At 46.1% G+C, this 26,398-nt stretch overlaps 1 protein-coding gene across 1 annotated transcript in view; it reads left to right on the forward strand.

Moving 5' to 3' along the window:
* Positions 1 to 4,214: 4,214 nt before the first annotated feature.
* Positions 4,215 to 26,398, forward strand: part of SLCO3A1 (solute carrier organic anion transporter family member 3A1) — a 136,271-nt gene continuing 114,087 nt past the window's right edge. The window contains exon 1 of the mRNA XM_056499868.1: positions 4,215 to 4,509. Coding sequence (XP_056355843.1) covers positions 4,336 to 4,509 — 174 coding nt within the window. The 5' untranslated portion in view covers positions 4,215 to 4,335. The remainder of the gene's footprint in view (positions 4,510 to 26,398) is intronic.

Below are 26,398 nucleotides of genomic sequence, written 5' to 3' on the forward strand. Positions count from 1 at the left end.
CAGCCACGGGCAGGGGTGAGGATGCAGACAGGGGTGAGTGTCAGCTGCAATAGCTGCTCCTGACCTGCAGCAGTGGAGAGGAGAGCAGTGAAGTGCAGTCACTCTGTAGAGAATATCCAGAGCAGTTTTGGTGGCAGAAGTCAATAGTCATGGTTGCAGCACTGCTCTAGTTGTTTTTTGTTTTTTTTTTTTTTATATATATACATCACTGGTCTTCTTCACAGGTAAGACCACAGTTTTCTCTTAGCACCTGTTCTTGGTTTTCCCTGCTGCATCCTCAGCAGGAATAGGTACAGTGCTCCAGTGTGGCTGTACTGGGTGAGACACACATTAGCTCCCTGGACTGTAAAATATGTCTGGAAGGTTTGGGAATACGATTCCAATGGCAATTGTAGAGATGCCTAACGATTCAGCTCAGCTGCTTGCTTTGGCACATCTCACAGGAGTGGTTTCCACCAGCTCTGCTGAAGGGAAATCATCCTCTCCTGTTCCTTCTCCTGTTACCCACACTGCTGATGGCCAAGCTTAGATTTTCAGTTTGCACTTTTGCCCCTTGAGGTGTAAGATACCAGTCAAGAATTTCACTAAGGTCCTCACCCTACACAGCACTCTCTCAGTTCTTCAGTGCCACACACTCCATACACCACAGGAAATGATTCTACACATGGATAAAAAAAATTATACCTGCCTAGTATCAAGACATAAGATTACAAAGCTAATTTGCAGTAATACTGTAACCATGTACAGTAACCATGAACAGGATGGGGGGAAAGTGAACTAAAGCAGAAATTGCTTCAGCATGGTGACAGATTAAGAAAACTCTGCCTGCTAAGGTTACCAGAGGAGAATGTTGACACAAGCCCAGAGGTACTCAGCAAAGACAAAATGTCAGAGATGGTCTCAGGGAGCTGGCTTTAAGATTGGAGTGCCCACCCTTATCCAGAGCAGCATGCTGCCCTCCAGCAATAAATGTTGGAGTGTTTACACAAACCTGACAAGGTATTTGCAAGATGTTTTGGTACAAATTACTGTGGGAGGAAATGCTTGCTTTGGTTGTGGAAACAGCTGAGAACTGTGCTGGCAAAAGTGCTGAGCCCTGAGGAGAAGGGACTGTTGTAGCTATAGAGTCATTTTTCATTCTAGGCTAATGATAATCCAAGAACATTAGTATTCCACACATTAGTAGTTAAAGATGAGTCAATTTAGGCCAGAAAAGCTGTTTGGGTATAGCAATAATTAACTATTAAATCCAACCGGGTCACTTGAAGCATTCTGCTGAGATCTCTGAGGAATGTGGTCTGTTTATAGGAGGCAAAAAGCAAACTCATGTCCACCAATGTAATTCAGTGGAGATGCAAGACCCTCACACTTTCTTTCAGCAGAGCAACCCAGGAGGAATTTTTCTAGAGGAAATAAGAGGAAAAAAAATCCAGGCATTCTGTCTCTTCTGGACAGAAACTAAACTGAAAATTGTATTCTGCTGCAATAAACCAAGCAACCAGATGTTTCAGATAATTAGTATTAGAGTCAAATTTTTCTAGCAGCTGTTTTCCTTATGAAAGACAAGCAGTGCATCAGCCTGGACAAATTCTTCCAACAGGATGTCTAAGACGTGATGGAGACACAAGATGTCATTTGCATATATTATACATATATATGTATATATTCTCAAGAGCTTCAAAGCATCAACTTGAATATTGGTAACTGCAGTAGCACGTGCAGAAGTTTACTTCTGCCTCCAGATATATACTTGGGGAGTTAAATGAGTTTTCAGAGCTTTACTGCCTTTAGCATCTAACCTACAGCAGGCAAAAGATGACTGGAAAAACCAGCATGCCCCAAAAATGTGTATTGGTTTTGTTGGGTGTTTTGTTTTTTTTTTTCCAGGAAATTTTAAGACATCCCCTAGCATAACTCTGTATGCTCAAGTATTATAAGAGACACCACTCTGGTTTCACCTATTTAAAATCTGTCAGCTTGTCCATCCTGTTTATAACGCACTACAGCATCCACCTGGAGCAAAGCATCTGTCTAGTCACACTAATTGAATTAGTCTGTGAATTTACCCATCTAGAGATAGAGACCTTGCTAGCTTCCCAACTTCAGGATTTCTATAGAAGAGATGCCTAAATAAACATTTTAGGAAGGAGATGAGCACTTTCGTTGTGTAATGAGATTTCTGGAAAACTTGCCTTTTTGGGGGTTTCTTTGGTGGAAGAACCAGTTTTTTCAGGACGGAAAACAAACACCTTATGAACTGGCAGAAACCTGTATGGAAGAGCCAGTTTCTCATGGCCTCATGCAAAAACCTTGGCAGTTGAGGCCTCAGGTAGCTTCTAATGTGCATCTTGTGAGGCTTGCAATGTCTGGAGGACTGATCTGTATCTCATCAAAATGAGGACCACTCATCTTCAAGCACCAGACTGTTCTCCTCACTAATTATTAGATAACCATGGCCCAGGCAATTAATATTTGAGACTGTGCCCCTGAGGTGGACTGGACTATTGACACCTGTTGATGTGGCACAGACCTGCTGGAAAAGCTGTGGCAAGACAAAGTTCAGCATGGGAGGGACCTGTTGGCAGCTGATTGTTGGCAGAGCGAAGGGCAGCAACTGAGCATGCCAGGTCTCTCCATTTTCTTTCCAGCAATGGTTTGCAGTTCCACAATGTGCACCAGCTGGTCTGAGAAAAGATTCATCAACCTTGGTGGAGACTCTGCTAAGAGATTTTCAGCATCGTGTTTAATAAGGTTACTCACATAAAAATAGGCCAAAATAAAAAGCCCCCAAGAGGTGATAGTATTTTGGGAGAAGAAATTCAAAATTGAGCGGGAAGAAAAAAGGGGTCATTCAAAATATCAGTTCTCATGACTTCCTGGTGCTGATTGTTTTATGCACTGAAAATTAGAACAGTCTTAAGTTCCATTTTCTAAGATATCATCTGAGGTTTTCATGAGCTTGAAGGCCTTGACTACCTTTGAAAATGAAATTTAGGATGTAAATCATGGGGTATTTCTGAAAAATGTAACCGTTGTTTCCACAGAGAATTCTTCCTCTCAAAGGCCATGGGCATCCCAGTACTACATGGATCATGGATTTAAAGTTCCACATAACTTGGAGTTTAAAAGCACAAGGAAGCAGAACAGCAGCCCCCAGTGTGGATCCAGAAATGAACTAGAAAAGTGCATGAAGAGTGAAACAGATCAGGTTTTGCAATTACACTGACTAGGAATGTGATCTGTAACAGTAGAAGTGAAGATTAGTGGTTTTTAACAGAAGATATCTCTTGAAATTAAAACTCGAGGTGGGGCTGACCACAAAGGGCACCAGGGAAGGCAGGGGGCAGGGACACGGAGCGTGGCCAAGGCTGGCGCACGTGGCAGTGGCAGCACGACACAAGTCACCTCCTGCCGCTGGTTTCTTCTTACGGTTTATTTTTGTGGGGCCTCTGTTTCCCTTTGTAAAGAGGCCCCTAGAGCTGAATGGAACAGGGACATACACCGGCAGGGAGTCGCCGGCCGGCCGATGCGGGGGCAGCCTGCCCTCAACCTGCAGGGAGCATCTCTGCTCTCAGCGCCGCCCGGGAGCATCCTCGCTTCCCCCGGAGCATCCCCGGTCCTCGGCAGAGCATCCCAGCTCCCCGGCAGAGCATCCCCGCTCCCCGCGGGAGCATCCCCGCTCCCCTCTGGAGCATCCCAGCTCTCCGGCAGAGCATCCCTGCTCCCCTCTGGAGCATCCCAGCTCCACGGCAGAGCATCCCCGCTCCCCTCTGGAGCATCCCAGCTCTCCGGCAGAGCATCCCCGCTCCCCGCGGGAGCATCCCCGCTCCCCTCTGGAGCATCCCAGCTCTCCGGCAGAGCATCCCTGCTCCCCGCCGGCGCATCCCGCTCCCTCGGCCGGGGGGGCGCGGCCGCAGCCGGGGGGCAGCGGGGTCGGGGCGGGCGGTGCGGCCGCTCCCCCCGCCGTGCCCACAGCCCGGGACGGGGACGGGGACGGGGCTGCCCCGCCCGCCGCCGCCGCGGAGCCTCCGCCAGCCCCGGCCCCAGCCCCAGCCCCGCCGTTCCCCGCCCCTCGCCGGCGGGGACGCGGATTCGGCCTGCGCGGAGCCGGCGGAGAGAGGGAGCGCGGCCGGGCGAGGGGAGGGGAGAAGCGAGGAGGCGGCGGCGGAGGCGGCGGCGAGCTGGCCATGGCAGCAGCCCGCGGGCGGAGAGGCAGCCGCGGGCTGCCGCTGTGATTGGCACCCCGAGAAAGAGGAGGAGGAGGAGGCGGAGGAGGAAGGCGCGGAGCACCGCGGGCCCGCCATCCCGCGGCGGCGGAGCGCGGTGCCCGGGAGGATGCCGGGGAAGCGGGGCTCGGCGGGCGGCGGCGGCGGCAGCGAGCTCCCGGGGGCCGGCGCGCCGCGGCAGCGCAGGCGGCGCAGGAAGGTCTCCTGCTTCTCCAGCATCCAGCTCTTCCTGGTGTCCGAGTGCGCGCTGATGCTGGCCCAGGGCACGGTGGGCGCCTACCTGGTGAGTGCGGCCGGCCCGCAGCCCCCGCGCCGGCGGGGCTGAGCCGCGGGCGGCGGTGCGCGGCGGGGCGCAGGGGAAGTTTCTGCTCTGCGGGCAGCCCCCCGGCCCGGGGGGGGATCAGGGCAGCCCGGCGTTCGGCGGCTGAAATGACTCAGCAGCGCCGAGGGGTCACCCACCCGCTGCCGCCCAAGTTGTGCGGGCGCTCCGCGGGACGCCCGAGCGCCCGGAGCGCGGCCGTGCCCGGCGCGGGCTGGCACCAGCGCGGCTCCCCGGCCGGCCGGGCGCTCGGCTCCAGCGCCAGCCTCTGCACTTCGCACTGGGTAAACACCGGCAGAACCTAGTGGGGCGTTTATTTCGTGCCTCCCGCGTTACCGCTTTTCCTCATCCTCTTAAGTGATGCAGCTGTGCAAAAGCGCAGCAGCCCCGAAAGTCCCGGTGTCGGGTACAGAGCAATCCAAATAGGACTTTAGCACTAAATCTGCATAGTGAGATGATGGTGTCAGAGGCAGAAGTGTAGTAGAAGAGTTGGGAAGATGTCCATACGGCTGTGCTTGTGCCTTGAAGTGTACAGCCTGTGGAAATGTTCTGCTTCCAGCAGATGTAAGTGTATAGTTGATTTAAATTTCTCAAAATAGCTTGCTGGATTTGAGAATTATAGTTTCCATGGAAAAGAAATGTATTCGTAATCTCTGAGGCTTTTTGAGGCCATACACATAATATATTCCACAGTAAATGTAAGAACTCTGCATTTGGTACTTGTATTCAGTATTTAGCATTGCTTCTCTCACATGCTCAAACTACTTATGCAAATTTGTACTGAACGTGATCTATAATTTTTCAAGGTATGTGACTAAACTAACCATGGTTAATATTCCCAGTTAATATGAAATGGAAATTAGAATTCATCTCCATATAATAAAACATAAGTTTAGTTTGAAACATAGTTGTAATTCCAAAGGGAACTGCATCACATCTGATGAGATAAATTCAGCAGTTCTATACCCTAGGTGAGTACATGTAGATATAACTTAATTTGTAGGAGCCTGACAGGAACATGCCTGTTTTATGTGAGTAACACCTTAGTAAGTAAATAGATTGTTTCCGATGAGCTACTTGCAAAATGAGCTGTCAGTGTGAATGAGTGTAGGATAATCCTTCCTCAAAGTAATAGGCAAGGAAGAGCCCACGGGTGATGTCACCCAGTGGGCACCGGTGTGCCAGGAATGTGTGGGTATGCTGGAGGGGTGTACCAGCAATGCATGGGTCTGCTGGAGGGGTGTACCAGGAATGTGTGGATCTGCTAGAGGGGTGTACCAGGAATGCATGGATCTGCTGGAGGGGTGTACCAGGAATGTGTGGATCTGCTAGAGGGGTGTACCAGGAATGCATGGATCTGCTAGAGGGGTGTACCAGGAATGCATGGATCTGCTAGAGGACTGTGTATCAGCACGCTTCGCTGCCGTGTTTGAGCGTAGGATCAGCAGCATTAGTCCCTAGCGTGGCATTTTCCTCCAACTCCTTTGCATTGCTGACTCCTCGCCAGTTTAGCATTCCTTTTCCTGTTTTCCCCAACTCCTGGGGCGTGCTTTGTACCGAAGCAGCGTTGCTGCTCCTTTAGAGTGTTTCACACACCCCAGCCCCATCCTCTGGAAATGAGCACTGCGATTCCCAGAGCCCTCCCTCCTCCGAGGGGTGAACTCGGCTGAGGTGCTGCTGTCTCTGCTCTGCCTTTCTCCAACTCTATGTCCTGAGCAGCATGTCACTGTGCTCCATGGCCAGAGGGATCCACAGGCAGTATCAACTGGGCAGTGGGGGAAAAGAAAAAAAGCAAAGTAAACTCAAAACAATCCCTAGCATGCATAAGCAGTGGCCCGGCTGCAATGGGAAAGTGTTCCTCTGTTCCCTGTGTAATTTATCTGCCATCATTGCAAATACCATGAAGCTGTACATAACAATGAATAGATGCAAATGTGGAATTGTCATTGCAGGGTGAATCTGTGCTTAAAGCAAATCTGCCCAGCAGGGTGCTTACAGGTGCTGCAGGGGAGTGAGAGCAGGAGCAGCAAAGATGCTTGCTGGGAAGCATGGAGAGTTTAATCGTTTTTGCAGACTGTGCCCCATGGGGCCAGGTGCTGTTCTCAGGTGCTGCCGTGGGGTGGAATCCTTGGAGGCACTGCAGAGTTGCCCAGGTGTACCTGCAAGTGGATATTCATTTGCTCAGGCCCCTGGGGTGAGTGGGGCTCAGTGGTGGCTGCCGGGCTGCTCCCCGAGGGACAAATTAGCAGGCAAGACAAAGTGGAGAGCAAACAGAAAGGCAGACAAGCAGGGAGATGCTGCAAGGACAGGCACAGTGTGTAGTTCTGGGCAGTTGAATAAACTACTAATTTTAGCCTGTCAGCAGTGAGGGAGTTCTGTATTCGTACTTCTGCTTTCCTTGGCCACATGTGTGACTTTCCCTAGTTATTTGTAACTCAGGAAGAGAAACCTTTTTTTGCCTTATACGGCGACAAGTTGGTTTCCTCAGATTTTGTCTTGTTCGGCACAGAGAGACCATGAGGGCAGAAACTCAGCTTGTTAAGAAAACAAGCCAGGGGCTTGGCTTCTCCGGAGTGATTGAAAAGCTCAGTTTGGATTGGGCTTGGCTCTCCTGTCAGTACATTTAGAAGTGGCTACTGTTACTTCTAAAAACCTCCCGTTTTCCACATTCGCTGTGCAATAGACTAGCAGCAACCACTTGTATATATGTACAAAGTATACATTCATTCATTATGTGGTTTTTAAGCAAGGATCATTCACTTTTATTTGTTCATGAAACAGTGTGCTTGCCAACAGGGCTTTATAAATAATAAATGCTGATAAAAATCTATATGAAGTCCAATTCTTTTCCCACAGAACTCAGCAGTGAAAATACCCCAGGATACCAGCAGTAGATGTCTGTGTTTAAATAGTATGATGTCTCTGAGGTTCTTCACGTGAAGTTTTAGGGAGTATTTGATCAATGTCACGTTCCAAAATATTTGTCTATTATTATGCTTGTTGTTTGTAAAATGCACATGTTCCAGAATTACTTGGTGCCATATCCTGCATAGTTTATGCAAATACAAGCCTGCGCTGCTGCTTTAATTTCTGGGGCTGCTGAATACACCCTATTATTTGCATATTCGTGTAAGGTTTTGTGTACACATTTATTTGGCTTCATCTAATTACTCCTGCGTGCTTTTGGGAACTTGGATTTCCCAGCAACTGCAGTGGCAGTGGGGAAAATGCTGCTTGTAGTCTGCAGGCATTCCTGCTGCAGAAGTTTTTTCACTCAACTTTGAAGAGCCCAGCTGATTGCCACCTGCAGTCGCTCTCCTGCAGCACTGGGCAGTGGATTAGACGGTGACTGGTGCAGATGGCAGCAGGAGGGAAGGGCTGGAGCTCCCTTCTCCAGCTGGAGCCCTGTGCCTTTCGGGTGGATGCAGCAGTGTGATCAGTCATGCCAGCCGTGCAGCGATGAGGGTTTCGATAAGGCTGATTCACATACCTTGGCAACACTTTCCTGCCTGTCTACCTCCCTCCCTGTCAATTCCTACGTGCGCTATATTTTGGAATATTTTTACTGTGATAGCTTCCAAGTGCTCCTGATGGTTCATCGCTGAGGCATTTCATCACCCTGCCAGTCAAATCTTCTGCCTAGCCAGTGGTGAAATCATTGCTTGAGCAGAAGGCAAGGAGACCTCGGTTTGACAGTCACAGTTTGTGGAGCAGGAGCACAGTTTAATTTCTGTCCCTAGCCTTTAGCCTCGACTCTGATTCAAACTGACCTAGTTGCAAGCATCCAACATCTGCCAAAGTCACGGGCATCTTTAGATAAAGGGCATGCATATGGGAAGCACGTTGGGAACCAGTTCTGTGGTGTGCTCTGGGGAGCTGTTTTTACAGAGCTTTACTGAGCTGTCTCTGTTTGCTACAGCTCTGAATGCAGCTATTCATGTGTTTTATCAAGTGATAGAGGATGACTGGCCTGAGCATGGGATGGAAAGGAAAATAATTGGTCCCTCCCAAGGAGGGTGCATTGGTGTTTGCGTGGGAATGAAATGCCAAATTGTTTCTTGTTTTGCTGAATGAAAACTTTTGAGCCGTGCTTAACTTCCTAGGGAGAGCTTAGCCCATGCAGCAATGTTTGACTGCAGCCTGCAAAAACTCTCTTAACTAAATGCCTGCAGTAAAAGTAGTGCAGTGTGGCTCCAGGTGAGAGAGTGTGTGTATGTGGTCTCTGAGACAGGCTCCTTCTGTGTGCTTTTATTGCTGCTGGGGTTTGAGATATCAATGCAAATCTTGAAAATCCATCTTCAGGAAAAAGATAAATATCCAAGATAAATACAGAAGTTAATCACCAAAGGGTTCCTGGTGGAACAAACAGAAATAGGAGCTCTGTGTGATGAAAAGCTGGGAACTGGGGAGTTAACAGCAGAATTTGGCTCTTGGATTTTTTAAGTTGTTTTGCTGTGCAGCCTCTTCCTTTCCCATGTTGAATATAAAAAATACAATACTATAATCGGTGGTACAGACCTGAGCAAACCCTCCTTGAAATCTGGCAAGATCTCCATGGAGGATGTCTTTAAAGTCAGTTTTTGGAGTACTGCAGTGCTTCAGGGCTTTCTCTTGTCCTTGGTGCTGCACAACAGAATTTGCCTCTGTGTATTTGCAGTCTGAATGGACATGGTGGGAGAAGTGTCACAGGTGGGGAAACTGAGGCAGGGATTAAGAACTTGATTCTGTTTCTGAAGCTATTGATAAAGAATTTGATTGGTTGACAACAGCAAAGCCTGAATAGCTTAGGCGTGGTCAGACTTAACTGCAAGAGCAGTTTTCCCTTTTTAATTTATTATTGTTTTTAATGAAGTATTTGTTTTCCTAGAATAAGAATCAGCTTGAAAATACTGCTTTTTTTTTTGTCTCCATCCTCAGTAGTGCTGAGTAATAAATTAGCTGTAATGTTCATAATTTATTTGTCTCCAGGGTAGTTAAAGGGGAAGAAACCCATGGAGTGAAAATAAACGTTTTAGTGGGGATGAATATTGCCAAGCATTGGCTGGTTATTGCTTACCGTTCATTTTCCCTTAATGTATCTTTGCTGGCAATGTTATTTCTGGAAAGTTGTTTCTGGTGTGCCTTTCCCATTAGAGAATATTGTCTGTTCTGCAGCTGAGCTGCACGGAAAGTTATTCTAAACTAGCTCTTTTGACTACATTCATGTTTCTGTTTGAAGACACCTTTTGATGTTTTTGGGGGTCTCTGGCTGCAGGGTGGAGCAGAAACCAGATCCAGCTCTGGGTTCTGATGCTTTCAGACTCCTGCAGGGTGTGCGTGGAGAGAGTGGCATGGACACATTAACATAAAAACTTTATTTAGGTTACAGAAACAAATTACAATCTAAGTGTGGATTTTTGAGTAGCAAGGAAACTTGTAACTGACATATACGTGTTGACTAGGAGAAAGGTTTTTTTTATCTGCTACTAATAGGTGAAATGGCATAGAGCTTATGTAGTATGTGCAATTGGCAACTTACAGTCTGATGTCTTCTTGGTTAAATGCATTTAAAGGCAAAATGCACTTGATGTCTAAATGTGGACTAATTGATTTTAGTGTTTTTATTACTTTTTAGCAGAAAGTTTGGCAGTTCTTCCATTACTCTGTAAGGGCCAAGTGATATTTGTAAGCCCTGAAAGAAAGAACAGTTAAAAATGTTATGGTCCACCATAAAACCAATGGCTCATTTTTTCTGGCCAGCCTTCACTTCCAGAATCCCTCTAGCTCTTGCAGGGTGCCTGTGTGACTGGCTCTGTGTGGTTTAATGGCCTGCAGTATTCCTGCTGCTGAGGTTTAAAGGGATCTTGAGCTGGAGCAGAGGATGCACTGCTCTGAAGTTATGCTTAGTTAATGCTTAGGAACTCCATGCAGTGTGACTCTAGTGGTCCTGCAGCCCCATCCCAGGGAAAGCTCAGTGGAGCTGTGATCCCTCCCCTTCTCTCCAAGCAGAGCAGATACTCCCTGTTTCCCAAAAAGAAGTGTTTATCAGGTTTGCTTTCTTTTCCCCTACTTTCAGGATATTATAAAGGACCAAAAGCCAACTTCTGTCCTGCTACAGCAGAGTAAATGTATTGCTTCTGAAGGGTTATTCTGCAATTCATCAAGAAGAATTTGTCCTCTGTGCATTATAATCCTTACTTGTAGACTCCTTGGTCTCCTGCTATTCCTTCACAGGAAGATCAAACAGTGGCAAACTATTTAGTGGGTGAGGTTGCACCTTGGATGAATTAGTGTAGCTTTGTCTCCTGATCAACACCAGATGAAACTACAGGTGTTGTATTTTAAGCATCATCCAAAGAAGTTTAAATAAACGTGGTAGGACTTTGTGTAGTAACTCCTTTAATGCTCCAGTGAAGTTTGGAAGACTTAATTTTTCCTATTGCACAGAAAAATGGGCCACTGATTTTGATTTACAAGGCTTCATTATAGCTCTGCAGCAAAACCAGGACTAGAACCCCAAGAGTCTTGTCTCCAGGTCACCTTGGAACAGCCACTAGACTCTGTCTCTTTGCAGATAGTTAGTGCAGAGCAAATAGTGGTGTCTGCTCCACAGAGTAGAGATTTCACACTGCCCTGCTCTGTAGGCTGTCAATAGGATCAATAGTGATTGCAGGCTGTTGAGGGAGCTCCTGGAGTGTCTGTCACTCCTCCCATCCCTGCTGGGAGGGTTCTGCCCTCTTATGGGAAGCATTCTGTAGTGTTCAGAGAGGTGGTCCCTGCATCCTGCTGTTTCTGTTTGAGAGGATGGGGAAAAGCAAAGTTCCTTTTTCCCAGATGTTAAGCAGGTATGCAGTTGTAATCATTCAGAGGTAAAGACTTAGAGCACAGAGCTTAGAGCTGCCTCTTCTCACTCAGCAAACTACAAAACACTTCAGAACTAAAATCAGATTTTCTAAGCTCTCCAGTTAGCAAGTTTTATTTTTTTCTCCCAGCCTTAGTCTTGATTTGATGTGCTTCAGCATTTTGCCACCTGAGTATTCCTGGATGAGGTGAAGCAGCCCCCTCCTGTTATTGCACAGTGCCCACTGTGTTGGGGATCTTTCACTGAGCTGCTGTTGCAGCAGTGCCTGAACACAGCTATTTTAGATGACTGCACTGTAAAAGCAAAATATTTATTTCTGGTTTCCTTGAATGTTTATCATCATTGTTATTTTCAAGAAGAAAAGGAATTTGCTTTGGTTTCTATTTTTGTCCTCTGTTGCCTCTCCCTTCATAGTAGCCTTTCTAAACCTCACCAAGCAGCCAGCTGATTCCCCTGTATTTTTTTCACACCATCTTGGTGTCTGCAGCTATCACTTGGATGATTTCTGCATGTTTGCAGAAATCTTAGATGTGGCTGCAAGGGCTGGTGTGGGAGCACAGGAGTTGTTATTCCATGCTACATCTGTTTCCTGGGAAAGGATTTCTGGAAGTGGCTTATTTTTAATATTTAAGTGTCCTTTTGAAACACCATGCCATTCACTGTATAATTCATAATTCCTTAGTTTACTAAAAGTGGAAAAAGTCTTAAAATTTAGTTTTATGGTGATCCATGACAGTGAAGTTTTTGACAGAATGTGGATAATTCAGTTGTATTGAGGTCTTCATGACTCACCCAGTTTCTGAAACAGCTATGGCAGGTTTGTTTTTTGGTGCTTTGATGTTTGCATCTGAATCCAGCATTTTCTTTAGTTGTTTTTTTAAGGGCAGCTACAAACTCTGCCATAAGGAAAGTGAAAGAAAGTTCTGTTGAGATGCGTGGTGTGGGTGTGGAAGAATACAGAAACCTTTCAGAAATGTTTCACTTTTTATTTTCAAACATAAATAGTGGTATATTTGTAGCATACTTTTTTTTTTGTCCCCACTGAAAGACTTTTGGCTGAATTGAAATCAGCATTGGGCTTGGGTCAATATAGAAGAAACAGCCTTGAAATGCATGTTGCATGTGTGTATTTTAGGATGGTACCTAGCATTTAATACCTGCAGAAGTGCATGAAACAATGGGGAATTGTTTTGCAGTGGAGGGTGACAGGTAGTGGTGCTCTCTGCATTCCTAAAACAGAGCAATATCTCTATGAAGTGATGTTTAAGGTGAAAAGTGTTTTTCCTTGAGTCTTCTTGGTACCTGTATTAGATGGAGCTTTTCATGGCAGGAGCACCAATGTTCAAACACAGTATGGCCAGAGATAGCAGTGGTGGGCCTGTTTGCCAGAGCAGGACAGAGTTCTGAGTTTTTTTTTGTTTCAGATGTGTTCCATCCCTTTAATTATCCTAAGGAATAACAGGGAGTGAGAAAACATCATGATTCAATAGTTTTGCAACCTGTCCTGTTAAACAATGAACAGTATTTGTTTTCTCTGGTGGAACTTTACCAGGAAGGGCTGCAGAAAGATTTTTCTGGAGTTCTTGTTTTTTGTTTCTGAAAAGGAGGATATGAAATAGTTGCTACCTCTTTCCACTTCTCAGCTTCGTGCAAACATAGTTTGGCACATCATTAGCAAGAGAGCAGAGATTTGCTTGGGAGCATTTTTGGTGCTGGAATGTGGACTAAACCTCATGCTTTGGCTTGAAAGGAATCTCTGAAGGGAGATGCAGGAGGACTGGCATGTGCCTTGCTTGGGACAGTAGCAGGTCCCTGTACCTCTGAAAAATACCAGAGGTGTGTGTGCACATGTGCCTGTCTACACTGAGAAAAGCCAAGAAATGAGAGTGCAAGCATTTTAAACTTTCCAGGAGAGAAGCTAAAATACTGACTGAAAGAAAATTATTTTGAAAAACATGAAAAGGGAATGCCCCCAGTGGTGTCTTGCTGCTTCTTGTGCCCTGCTAATGAGTTTCATCTGCTGGAAAAATGCTCACTTCTTATCCTGACATGGTCTGAGTGTTGTATGATGATGCACTGAGGTGCCAAATTTGGGATGGATCCTTTCTTACCCAGTAATTTGGAAACAATAGAAAAGTATCAGTTTATAACTAAGGTTTGATTTTTAAAGAGGAAGAACTTAAGACTTTAAGTTTTTCAGTCCTACAGCTTGCTTCTCATCATCTCACTGAGCTGCAGGAAGAGCTGTAATTGTTGTGATTTAAGAAAGCTGTTTTCTCCAAGTTATTCTTCAAGCTTTAACTCTTTTCTTGTTAAAGGGTGTTTGGTGAGATGTTGTGGTGTGTTAACCTTGGTCTGCAGCCAGATCTCTACCCAGCTTCTCTCTCACTCCCTCATCAATGCAGTGGGGGCAGAAAAGAGGTGAAAAAGCTTGTGGGTTGAGATAAAGCAATTACTGTCAGGCATAAAACAGGCTTGACCTGGGAAAATGAATTTTCATTGCCAATTAAAATAGATTTTGATGTTTAAAACAAAGCCAAAAATCAAAACACCATAGTCCCCCCATCCCAACCCTTTTTTCCCCCTAGGCTCTCTGGGAGTCAGTCTCTGTCAGATCCTCACTGTGCTGTGCTGGGAGAGCACCACCCTCACCACGAGCTAAAGTAAACCATTAATCATGTTTGAGCACTGGCGTGCTCTTTGCAGAAATGTTGGCTGCCCTTGGTAAATGGTTTCCCTGTGCTTGGGTCCTGTCTGCACTTGGAGATCAGTCTCTGGTTTTTGTGGTGTCCCACTGGGCAGCAAGGCTCAGCCCAAGGAGAAGCATGTCTGACTAAAACAGGGTGGTGTTCTTTCTGTCCTGCAGGCATTGTCTGTAAAATGTGATTTTTGTGGGAGTCAACCTTCCCATAGCCTACGCCAAATGCTCCAGCTTGTGATGGAGAAAGTGCTGGACATACAGGCCCTTTATGAGAAATCGTGGGCAGTGTTTTTAGGGCTTACCAGCACAGGAAAACTGTGGGTTTTGTTTTTGTCTTGTCCAGCATACAGGGCTGAGAGTGGTTAATTACAATGGGCCTTTCAGCCTCTGCATGAGATGCACACTTTGTTTCCTGCTGCCTGTGGCTAGTTATAATGCAGGTCCTTATGTCTGAAGTCAGTGCAGCTGCTGGCTGAGGGACAGGAGCTTCAGCTGAAGGGATGCCTTGTCTAGGGGTGCTTGTTTGTGATGGCTGTTTGGGGGATCCTGTGGATGGTCTCATCCGAGGTGCTCAGTGCAAGGAATGCCCACTGAGCTCAGCTCTGTTCCTGCAGGACCCTGCCTTGCCTTGTGCTCTCCAGCTTTGCTCCAAACAGGAGTGCTTGGGCCACAAGTTTCTATTTTTGATACCAAAATGTGATACCAGAGCCACATGGCTGCTTGAGCCCTTGGCTCACAATTTAGCCTGGATGCTAGTCTAGGTTGGGTTTTGGGTTTTGTTAGTTCTCTTTCTATAGTCTGTTATTTATAGGCTGTTTCTATAGTCTGATATTTAATACTACTAAAAAATTTTAAGAGAGGTGCTAAGGGTTACTGAAAAACTTTCCCCCAGCCTCTGGAATTCAAACCTACCAGCTCCAGAGAGCTTGAGAGCAAATGCTGAAAGTATTCAAGTATTCCATGGAGCTAGATAAACTGTTCACTTCCATGAGTTAATTTGTGTAATTGAGGCTGCTTCTGCATTGACAAATCACTGTGTGAATGAATGGATTCCAAAATCAGCCTGGGAGTTATTTGATGGCTATTGAAGTTAAGCCACACTAGCAAGCCATGTGCTAGAGGCACAGTTTTGTGGGGTTGCTGTGTCATTTGGCACAACTGCACAAACTTTCCCAGATGCTGGCCCTGTAGAGAAGTTCAGTGTTTTCCATGGATTAGGGTGCATCAAGGCTACTGTGTTGCACTTAATCTCAGTTCTTGCTCTTTCTTAGCAGGAAGGCAGAAGTTTCAAATTTCTCCTTGCTGTTTCTTGTGGAAGCATTTGGGCCTTATGTGTAGCCTCCCTTATTTAAGATGGCATTTATTGATTTGAATTATTCAGCTTAATTCAATGCTGGACAAGCTTTATGCCAGAATTTTTATTTTGCCTTCTTATTTAAATAGATCCCTAATGGATTCCTGTAGTTGTAAGATCCCTAATGAATTACTGTAGCTGTATATAATGACTCTTGGGAAATACTGGATGCAGCTTCTAGAATCAGCTCTGTGTGTTTTCAGACTGCAAACTTTTGAAGTCTATCCCTGAACAGTGCCCAGGGTCCCTTGCTGTTTTCTGAGTTTTCCAGATATTCCCACATTTATAGACTACACCTTTGGTATCTGTGGCAGGTATCCAGTGAGCAATTGGTTAGCAGGAGGTAACTGGTTACTGGGAGGTAAATCTGGATGCAGAGTTCTTTCTGGGATTTGCTATAAGGGTGTATGGTCTCATGCATGGAAATTTCTTCCCAGGCTTTCCTACAATGTTTCCAGTTCAATATTTCTATATCTCCATGTTCAAACCAACTTGCTCTGAGTTGCCATTACAGTTTGGGGGAGTAGTTTGCCATAATAGACAAAAATGTTCTGCAAATAGCTTGTGGCAAAGTGTGGTCTTCTGGTATAGCTAACATGAATGGAGTGTGTCTGGTTACTCCAATACTTGTACTCAAGTTACTGTTGATCAAATCTTTACAGATTTCTGTCAGGCATCACACTGAGGCTTCAAGGAATGGGATCTTTAAGAGGTGCACAGAACTTTGCTACACTGAACGTGCAAATGAAACTAAAATGACATTTGCTTTCTTCTTTATTTGCCCCCTGTAGTGCATAGTGCATAGATTCAGACACTCTCAATTTGATTCTCAGCATCCTGATTGTGTTCAGAACTCTTGGTATCCAGACAATGTCACAAAATATTAGGTTCATGGAGTGTTTCCAGGAGTCCTGTCACTGTGTATTTCCCTGACCTCCTCCTCGCCCCCACTGCTCAAGCGAGAGATTAAATGATAGAGGAACAGAACTTGATTCCTCTGAACCAATACTGGCCAGGTAGATTCTGCTGATGGTGGCATCTTGGCAGGAACAGAGGAACATTCTTGCCACATGTGGGTAAGGTTTTCAAGCCAAGCTCCTACTTTGCAGCTGGATGTCCAGACCTATGCAAACTGACTCCCTTCATCAGTCAAGACAAATATTTGTGCCCAGGGAAATCTGGATTTATTCTATTTGGACAATGTGACATGTGGCAGACTTGGGAAAGGACAGCTTAGCCCATGGGGTATTGCTTGTTGGCTGAGGAACAACTACTATTTGTATTTCTTGGTGAAGGTGCAGACCAGGTGTGCTTGGGCTCATTTCCTGGTTTTATAATGGGCATCAAAGCCTTCTTTGGGCTTTCTCTCTCAATCAGCAAACGTGCTGGCTGTGTTCTTGTCAGGTTCCATGGTCATCCTGTGGTGTAGGATGATGGGCACTGAGCTGCTCCAGTGATGCTGACTGGGATGAAAGAGGCCCCCAGGCTTGGGCCCTGAACCACATCTCCAGCAGTTATCATAACAGGCTGAACTAAATTAATTAATGGAGTGGTAATTGTGTGCTATCCTACCTGTGATGATGCAGCCTTGTTGCTGAGTGTTATCCCTGTTTCCTTCACACCTGCCTGAAATGTCAAGGCTGAAACATTTAGCCTTTTGCTGTTTAGGGCTTCACTGGAAAAGACTACTTGGGTCTGCTTTACACACTCTTTGATAAGTGATGGATTTTAAAAGAGCCTGAGGGTGTTATTTTCAAGGATGTTTTCTGAGCTGTACTGTCATTGACAGAAGTGACTTACTCCAAGTGTCTCTTTGAAAATGGGATTCTTGTTCCAAAGCCACTAAAGTGCTTTTGAAAAATATCCTTCCCTGTTACTGACTGCAATGGACTGTCTCAGTGGTGTCTAGCTTCCTTTAAAGCAGGGCAAAATTAGAGTCTAAATGTTATGTGCCTGGCTGTATTGTAATTAGTACCTTGGGGAGGCAGGAATCAGGGAGAAGCTGAGTAAAGAGAATTAACTTCATGCAGAAGCTGTCTGAAAAGGATGAGTGAAGAACTGGAAGGAGGTGAAAACATGGGATTTGAAATGGCTGTGGAGGTTGAGAGAACCCAGACTGGGGAGGTTCAAGGAGAGGAGAGAGAGCACTCATGTTGGCTGCAGTAACCATTACTTAGTGGATGTCTCTGGCATTATGCTGAATGCTAAATGCAAAACCATTCCCACTCTGTAGTGCCTGAATGATGGATTCCTCCCAGAATTTGGTGTGTCTCTAGGAGCAGTGATCCTGTATAGGAACTCCTCTCCTGTTGTGCTTTTGCTTGTGTCAGACTCTCATAGGTAAACAGAAGAGGTGGGAGCTTCTGTCTTCCTTCCGTGTGCTCATTAGAGTTTTTCAGGGTCTGGTGATTCTGCAGTAAATAGATTTAAGATCACCTTCAAGCCATGACTTGCCCACTTTCACCATGGCCCTCCTAGCTCACCTCCCAGCCTGCCTCTCCCTTTAGTGGGAGGTTTGTCAGCAGCTCATGGCTCCTGTTTGTACCCTGGGCGCTGCACAGAGACAAGGTGAAAGGAGAAATGGGCTTGTGAACAGCTTTGTAGGAGGGTGTTACTTAGCAAATAAGCAGGATGACACGGACAGTGCTTGTGTGAGCTGCAGGGTGTGAGGTGGGGATAAGCAAGCAGCACATGTGGCCCCAGGGCAAGCTTGGGGTGTTGCTGGTCAGGTGCTAGAGAGACCCCAATTCCACGTGCAGGAGTTTGCAGTCATTCAGGTTCTCTTTTATGAGTTACAAAGTGCTGTGCAGTGGGAGTACAATGTGGCCATTTTGTTGTTTCTCTTTTATATGGCTTCCTATGTCCCAAGGCTTACTGCATTAAAGCACTTGATGCACTGGTTGATGAGAAAAGCCTCCAACTTCTCCCTAAGCTGAGTTCCATTTGCTGCAGCCAGGCATCCTTCCTGCTGGATAGGGAGTAGAGCAGGAGAGATATCAGCAGAGCCAGAGCAGAAGAGAAAAGTAGTAGAACTTGTCAGAAAAGCTCCTCTCCCAGTATATAGCTTTATATAATCAGCGTTGTCCTCCAACTGTGAAACCTGAGTTCAGCCTCCTTCAAAGCTTTTATTAACGCTGCCTCAGAGTGTCCTGCCTGTGTCACTTCTGCCCTGGCTCATCCTGGCAGCTGGGAATGCTTCAGCAGCCAGCTCCACAGGCCTTGCTTCCTCATCTGCACAGTGCCATGACTGGGGGCAGCCCTTAGCCCCGAGTCCAGCTCTGGACCATAAATTAAGATAACGTGAAGCCCTTTGCACGGCAGCTTTCCTCACCAGGCTTGCATTATGGTTTCTGCTGGTAAGTGCCCTGTTTATAGCAGAAAGCCTTCTCTGCAGGCATGGAAGTGTTGTGTTAGGAAGTGTTTTATTAGATAACAAACCAGCATTCAGTTGTGGAGGTGAAGGGAGGCTGTTGCAGTGTGACAGTTTGGGATTGTGCCTCTCCAGTGGTAGTACATAGTCCATGTGATAGTATCTGGAAGGGAGATTTTTCCTGTTAAGAGTCTTCCAGCAACATGAATTTTATCTCCTGCTCTCAACTGGAACCCAGCATGGTGATGCTCAGTTTGCAGAGTTCCAGACCCATGTATGGATCGTGCTGCCAGTTCTGTATGTGGCCAGGAGTGCTGTAGGAGCCTACATTTAAATTATACATACATATATATTTGAATTACTCTTCATCTGGCTTTGTACACCTACTTGCTGGCCACGGGGAAAAAGAAAGAGATGTATCTCTGGATGTGTCAAAAATGTTCCAGAAGCTTTCCCTTGGCTGTTTATTTGACAGAGAGATTGGCTGTCCCTGCTCACCAGCCCCTTATCCCACATGGAATTCTTTGTCCCCCAAGTCTGAAATGTGCCAGCAGTGTTGTTCTGTGCTACAGTTTTTAAAGCATGAGGAAATGCAGCTACAGGGTTGAGGTTTGTTCTTCTTTGCATGTTTATGATGTGTTATTTGGCTGCCAGTGAAAATGACATAACATTTAAAAATAAGTAAGGATTCACATATCTACTGGCTTCGTTGTAAGTGTGCTACTCAAGGAAAGTTGGTGCTAAAAATGGATTCTGGCACTGGGTATTTTTATGTAGATACCTTGTCAGGGACTAAAATACCACCTGCTGTCACACAGTGAGGTCAGTATTGAACAGCAGACTTGGAGGCAGAAAGCTTGTGTGGACACAAGGTCTGTGGTTGTGATTATAATGGCACTGTAGGTTGGGGGTTTAAAAGGTTAAAAAACAGGATTTTGGCTGTGGTGTGCATCTGTTTCAAAGCAACAGAAGAAGCCTTTCAAGTTCTGCTTAGGCAGTTCTGTGTGGCCTGGCTCTGTACCTGGGTCCGCTTTGAGCTGCTGGTGACTCAGGCTGACTTTCCATGATGAAGGAAGGGTGAGGGGGTAGCTGCAAATAACACCCCAGTGATCTTTTTGTTGACAGTGCTGTAAATGGGGCACTGCTCCCTCCCTTCCTCGGGGAGCTGGGAAAGGGGTCAGCCCATTGTGTCCTGTGCAGGACTGTAGGAAGCTGATGAGGAAGGTATTGACAGCCCTGCCTGCATTGCTGTTTGCTGCAGTAAGTTAGAGGTTAGGTTTTTATGCAGCACGTTTGGCCAGCATGGATCCCAGTTTTACCAGAGTGGTGGGAAATGCACATTTACCTTTCAGAGGCACGTGGCTTTCTTCTGGTTTAATCTATTTTGGAACAAACTGTGGCTTTGCACTGATGTATCAGCTTCTGACCAAACAGGATCTCTTCCATGGGTGCTGAGTACTCTTTGCTCTGTTTGCAGTGTGCAACAGCCTGGAGCATCACTGTTTGTGGCACAGCTGTGAAACCCTGCAAAAGGTGCCCAGGTACCCTTGTTTTGTGCCTTGTGTGTTGGCCAAGAGGCACAGGATGCTGTGGCTGCTGAAATGTGGTGAGGAGATGCACAGTGAGCTACAAGAGATGGCAGGAAAGTTTTCTGCTTGATGCCAGAGAGAAGAAGGTTGCCAAAAATGTGTGCCTTGCCTCAGCTAGGAGTGTGATGTGCTGTTTCTCTTGCTGCATGGTACAAAGCCCTCTCTTCTCAGGCCCTGAAAACCCTGACCTTGAACGTGTGCTTGATTTGGACTGTGTCATTAACCTCAGAGCTGGTCACTAGAATATAAAATGAATTTTTCACACCAGTGAGGCACAGATCCAAGCTGCAAACTCCTCATGGCACCAGTACAGTAACTTGCAGATTTTTTGAGTGCTGGCCTAGAAACAGCACAGGCACATGCAGCAAGAGCCAAGCTAATAACACCCTACTTTCAGCAGGGGTTCAGCTGTGGCATCTATTATCCCTGTCACGTGAATGCAAATTTCTGTGCAGAGATGATTTCCAGACCTTGAGCAGAGCCAGCTTGGGTGTGTTCATATTGCCACCTTTTTTTTGCTTTCCCTTATGTTTGTGTGCCCAAAGCCAGCACAGGTGTTGGCATCTGCACTGAAAATGTATTTTGAGTTTTGACTGACTTCGTGGAGCAGGAAAGGTGTTCAGACAAGTGATCCACAGCCTGAGACAGGAGGTCCTGATGCCCTCACTACTTCAGTGGGGTGAGGAGCAGCAAGAACTGTTGCCTGGGTTTGGGCACAGGGTAATAAGGTTGTTGCCCTTTTCCCAGCCATCCAATGGGGAAGGAGTGGGCAAAATGCCAAGGAGGTGGCTGCCTTTTTAAAAGTTTGGCTCAACCACAAGTGATCCATCTCAACACTGGAACTGTGGAGCAGGAAGATGTCAGGGCAGAGGATCAGCATCATTCCCTTGGGCTTGAAGCCTGAGCCTGGTGGCTGTGGGAAGGAGGGTGACTGAGCCCCTGGGACCAGCTGTTGAGTCTCCAGCCATGGGATCACATTTGCCTGTCCTGCACAGCTGGATGAGAGGATGAGGTGACACCTGAAGAAGTGGGTGGAGGCACCTGGAAGGATTGGCACTTCTGGCATGGCCCCTTTGGCTCTTCAAGGAGCCCTGTGTGTCCCAGCTCTGAAATGGAGACTGTGGGAGAAGGTTTGCATTTGTTTTCCTCTGGGAATGTAGTTGCCAGGCAATTATTTTACACCCTGTAGCACTGCAGACATGTCTCTTCAAGTCCAATCTCTTACCACATAACTGAGAAAATGTATTTTACATTAAAAAGAAGCCTTTTGAAAAGGCCCTTCAGGCATAAAGTCAATGTGTTTTCTATATATAACCCAGTATTATTAATACAATGAACTTAACTGTAGACTCTGTGGGTGAATATGACTTGATCATTGGAGATACGAACAATATGATATTCATTTTCAATATACTGTGTCTCTGACTCCATCATGGTGCTCCCAGCCTTCAGTTCATCTCTTAGTGATCAAGTGGGGCAATAGGGTGAAGCAGGTCTGTGGATTGTATTTTTGCTGAGCACTAATATAAAATAAACAGCCTATAGAGAAAACAAATTTACCTTGGTTCAGAAAGGCCGAGCTCTGTAGATTTGGGACAGGCAGGAATGATGAATGTGAGCTTGTATTATTGAAATAAGTCCAGAATGGCATGGCATAAGCTTCTGTGGATTTAGTTACAAAAGTTGCAGTACAAATTGCTTTGGCTGGAAAATTTTAAGGTGGTGATTGATTTCTTTTTTTTTTGATGTGGGTCATTTATCACTGTGTGTGTTATGTGAGACATTTTCCTTTTTCAATCATTGCAGAGTGTTTCAGGGTGGTGTTAGGAGGCCCCTTCAGCCCAGACCTGTCTGGTGTCAGTTATCTGATCCAAATGTGTGTGTGCAGCCTGCTGTGGCTCAGTAAGGGCAGACAGTGCAAGCATGCCATAAGTTTTAAACATTTCTAGTTATTGTATGTTGCAGTGTGTTCACAGAAGGGCAGAAGGCTGGGTTACTGTGGGTACTGGGTTGCATGATCTTTTCCAGATGCCCAGCCTGCTTTCTGCATGAGCAAGGTGTGCAGGTGCCCAAACTGGTTTCAGTGGTCCAGTTGCTGATCTGGTATAGACCAGTCTGGAGGAGCATGGACTTGTGGAGTAACAACAGCCACACAGCTGATCTGTCTAAGAGCTGCATCTTAGGGAGCTGCTGTTGAAAATGGAGCACACCAGGGTGGCAGGCAGGCACATTGCCATAGGCAGCTGTGGTTTCAGTGCTGTTCCCATTTCCTGGGTGCTGGCATGACCCATGGCTGGAGCACTGGCCCTGCCTCTGTCCTTGTGCCTGCTCTGGGCCTGTCTGGGTGTTTCTCACCAGTGACTTCCTGGGGTCAGACTGCATGATCTGCTCTGTCTTGCCTCCATGGGTTTTGCTGGGTGCTGTCTTTGCTTCCTGGTAGCTGCTTTGATCTTGGGTTAGAAGCTTTTTTTAACTAAATACCCTTTTAGTCTATTCTCCCCATCCCTCACTGAACAGCTGTGTAAGCTGACAGGAGTCAGCACTGTGGGCTGCTGGTGTTTCCCTGCTGTGTTTTAGCAGGAGGTTGTCCATCTGAAGCTGCTGTGCTGCTGCACCATCCCATGGCCCACATCCATCCACGTGGGCTGTGCTCTAGGGTGATCAACCTGGCACCAGCACACAGGGACTTTTTATAATCCTCACAGCCTTTTCACATAGCATCAGTACTTTACAGGGACCTGTGGTGTCTTTTACAACATTTTATGTAACTCTGGATAAACAGAGTTAGTGTCTGGGAGTGGTGATGGTTGGTCTGCTGGGGAACAGGACTGTGAAAGGAAATAGGGGCAATAGAGTGTTTTTATCTCACAGTTACAAGGGCACTGGGAACATCCTACCATAGAAACTGCAAACCTAGTCAGGTTAAACCTTATATGCAGGAAGTCCACAAAAGTGGAGCATGGAGGGTGGGAGAATGATTTTATTCATGGGCAGGGGTTTATTTTGCATAAGTGCAGGTAACATTTCTGCTATGCTAATGCTGATTTTGTAGTTGGTCTTTGTAAGGTCACAGCCAATGTCATAGTAAGAGTTTGGGCTGTGCTGTCTGGGCTGCAGCCACCCTGGATAAAATGCTGTTGTGTTCTCTGGCTAAGAATCTGCATGTTGACAGTTTATTTTCCAGCCCTGTTTTTATTTTGGGATTTATTTTTTTTTCCCCTCACTGTGACTGTCAGTTTTGGAGGCTACTCTGCTGGTGTGCTGGTCTCAGCATTTTGTACTTGGATGCTGTTTTCTTCTGGATGCTCAAGGCTGGTGTGATGGATTTGTTCTTTCACCATACCCTCCACTCCTCATAACCCACTTACAAAGGCAGAGCTGGTGGCACTGGGTAGCAGTGCCACAGCCAGAAGGAGCAAACTGGGAGATGCAGTGTGATCTGGCCAGAGGAGTGAGAACTGCCAGCTCTTATCAAGAGGGTTGGAATTTGCCTTGTGTTGTGGTCCTCTTCCTGCTTTTGTTTCAGTCTTTTCCCCAAAGTAAAGCAAGGAAGTATTAGGGGATGGTGAGACTCTTTTTCCCTACTGTTAATGGGTTAGCTTTTGTAAAAAGGAAAAGATGGGCTGAAGTCCTGCTGAAATAAGAGTGGAATGAGAATTGGGTCTCTGGTTTTAGTTCCCTGGTTTGTCACCAATTGATTGTCTCTGTCACTGTGAATTGTACCTGGAAATGTGTGGGTTTTTTAATGTCTGAAATCCAGCTGTTCAAAATCTGACCCTTTTGAGACCTGGCACCCACACATGTCTAAACACCATCCTGCTTTCTAGCAACTTCTCTATATGTATGGTAAAAGCCTAAAATTTGGCAGCCAGGTCGAAATGTGGGAGACTTCCAAAGCTAGTTAATACCAGTTGGCCTTGGGAAATCACTTCTGTTGGCTTTCAATCTTCCAGCCTAAATTATTCCATCAGAAATTAATTTTGTTGACTGTACTTGACTCATGAATAGTTGGCTCTCTACCTCAGTTTACACAGCTGTAGTGAGTAATCATGAGTTTCCATCTAGGTGCAGCTCAGAAATGAGCACCACAGACATAACTTTGCATGCTCAGAGCCATATATTGATCTTGGAGAGATTTCCCAGTCTATCAAAATTGGTGTTCACAGGTCCCAGTGACCGCCCCATTAGACCACACCTTGTAATGAAACCATAAATCCTTACCCATGGTGGGAGCTTTGGATCTATAGATGATCTTTGAGGCGCTTCCCAATCCAAACCATTCCATGGTTCTCCCTCCCATGGGTGCCTGGTGGATGTGCCTGTGGCTGTGGGATGCTGTCTGTATCTCCCCTCCTTGCTCTGGAAACACCAGAGCAATGTTTTCTAGCAGTGTCTGTGCTCACCTGCTCAGCTCCCTCAGGGGCTGGGAGCTGCAGTGTCCCTGAGAGTGTGAGCTGAGCTGCAGCACTGCTGGCCAAGGCTGCTGGAGCAGGGACAGGCTGTGCTGTGCCCTGCACACAGGACACCATCCTCCCTCCTGAGTCACAGAGCTCTTCGTCCCAGCAGGGACCTGCACCTGGAGCTGCAGGCAAAGTGGTGATCTCCTCTCCCTCTGACACACCTGGCTTTGCCATGGGAAGAGTTACTGCTCTTTGCACTCCCTTTATTCATAGGATTTGATTTTTAGGTTTCTTTCTCCTTGCCATCCTCAGCTCTTTGCTCTTTAGCTGGGGGGGATTTCATTGGTGGTGGTATAAAGTGATAGCTGCCTGTAAGAGAAGAAGGCTGGATTTTCAGAAAGCAGTAACACAGTCCAGTTTTGGAGATCTGACTTGGACACTTACCACAGTCAGGTTTGGGAGCTTTTGCTTATGCAAAGCAGCAGAAGTGGGTTGTTTCCATTTTCCATTTTGTTACTGATGGGGCTGTCTTTGTCCAGCTGTGCCCTGGTGTACCCTAGCAGAGGCAAACTGCCCCCAGAGAAGAACTGCTGTCAGAATACTTTAAAGTCGGTCAGGCTGGCTCCTGCTTCGTGAGGTTTATCAGCAAAGATTTTCAGTGCCTCCAGTGGGAGGCTATTTTTATTCTATCCAGGGGCTACCTTCTTCTCTGAGGTCTTTATCACTTTTTTTTGGAGTAGAGAAACCTGCCTCTTTTAGGACAACCTTAAATACCTTCATCTTTTGCAGCCTGAAAAACTAGATAGTTTTTTATTCAAGGTAAAAGTTTTTGGCATTTCTGTGACACGTTCAAGATTTCTTTTGTTGCTTTTTTGCTGTAGAAGAGGTACACTGCCATAGACATGAGAATACTCTGTTTTCTCCCTTGAGCAGGGCTGACAGCAAGTGAGGTACTTAATGGTTCATCCTTCATGCTTTGATCAGTGCCGTGTCTGTTGCAGGAAATCCACATTGTGTTTCACTGCACCATGTAATCAAGATTGGAGGAGCTCTCAACAGATGATCTTGTTCATTTTCCTGCCCCATGGCAAGATCAGTCATACCTGTGTCTTTCCTGACAGATGCTGGTCTGTGCTCTGTTAAAGACCTTTGCAGCCTTTCCAGGCAGCACATTTAAGTGCCTCACAGTCCCTACCAGTAAAATGTGGTTTCTCCCCACCTTGTATCCAACTTGAATCACCTCTGCTGCAGTTTAAACTTGTCACTTCTTTCCTGTTCATTTTGAATTCAAAGAACAGGTCATTCCTTTTTGCAGCAATGTTAAATATTTGAAGACTATTCATGTGCTTCTCTCTTCTTAGTCTTAAATACCTACAATTTGTTAAATCATCCCTTCTTCATGGTGGATTTAAAACTTCTATGTAAACCTTAATTGGCCTGTCTTCTCAAAAACACTCTGTGACGATCCCAGTCATTAACTAATCCACAAACAGTTTAAACCCTTTGATCAGCATTTTATTTATATACTTGAGTAAAAGCATTCAATGACAGCTAAACTGCCTGTGTGCACATCACTCTGAGTGGCTTGATGGCCTTGT

The sequence above is a fragment of the Oenanthe melanoleuca genome, chromosome 10, assembly GCF_029582105.1.
Source record: "Oenanthe melanoleuca isolate GR-GAL-2019-014 chromosome 10, OMel1.0, whole genome shotgun sequence".
Taxonomy (NCBI): domain Eukaryota; kingdom Metazoa; phylum Chordata; class Aves; order Passeriformes; family Muscicapidae; genus Oenanthe; species Oenanthe melanoleuca.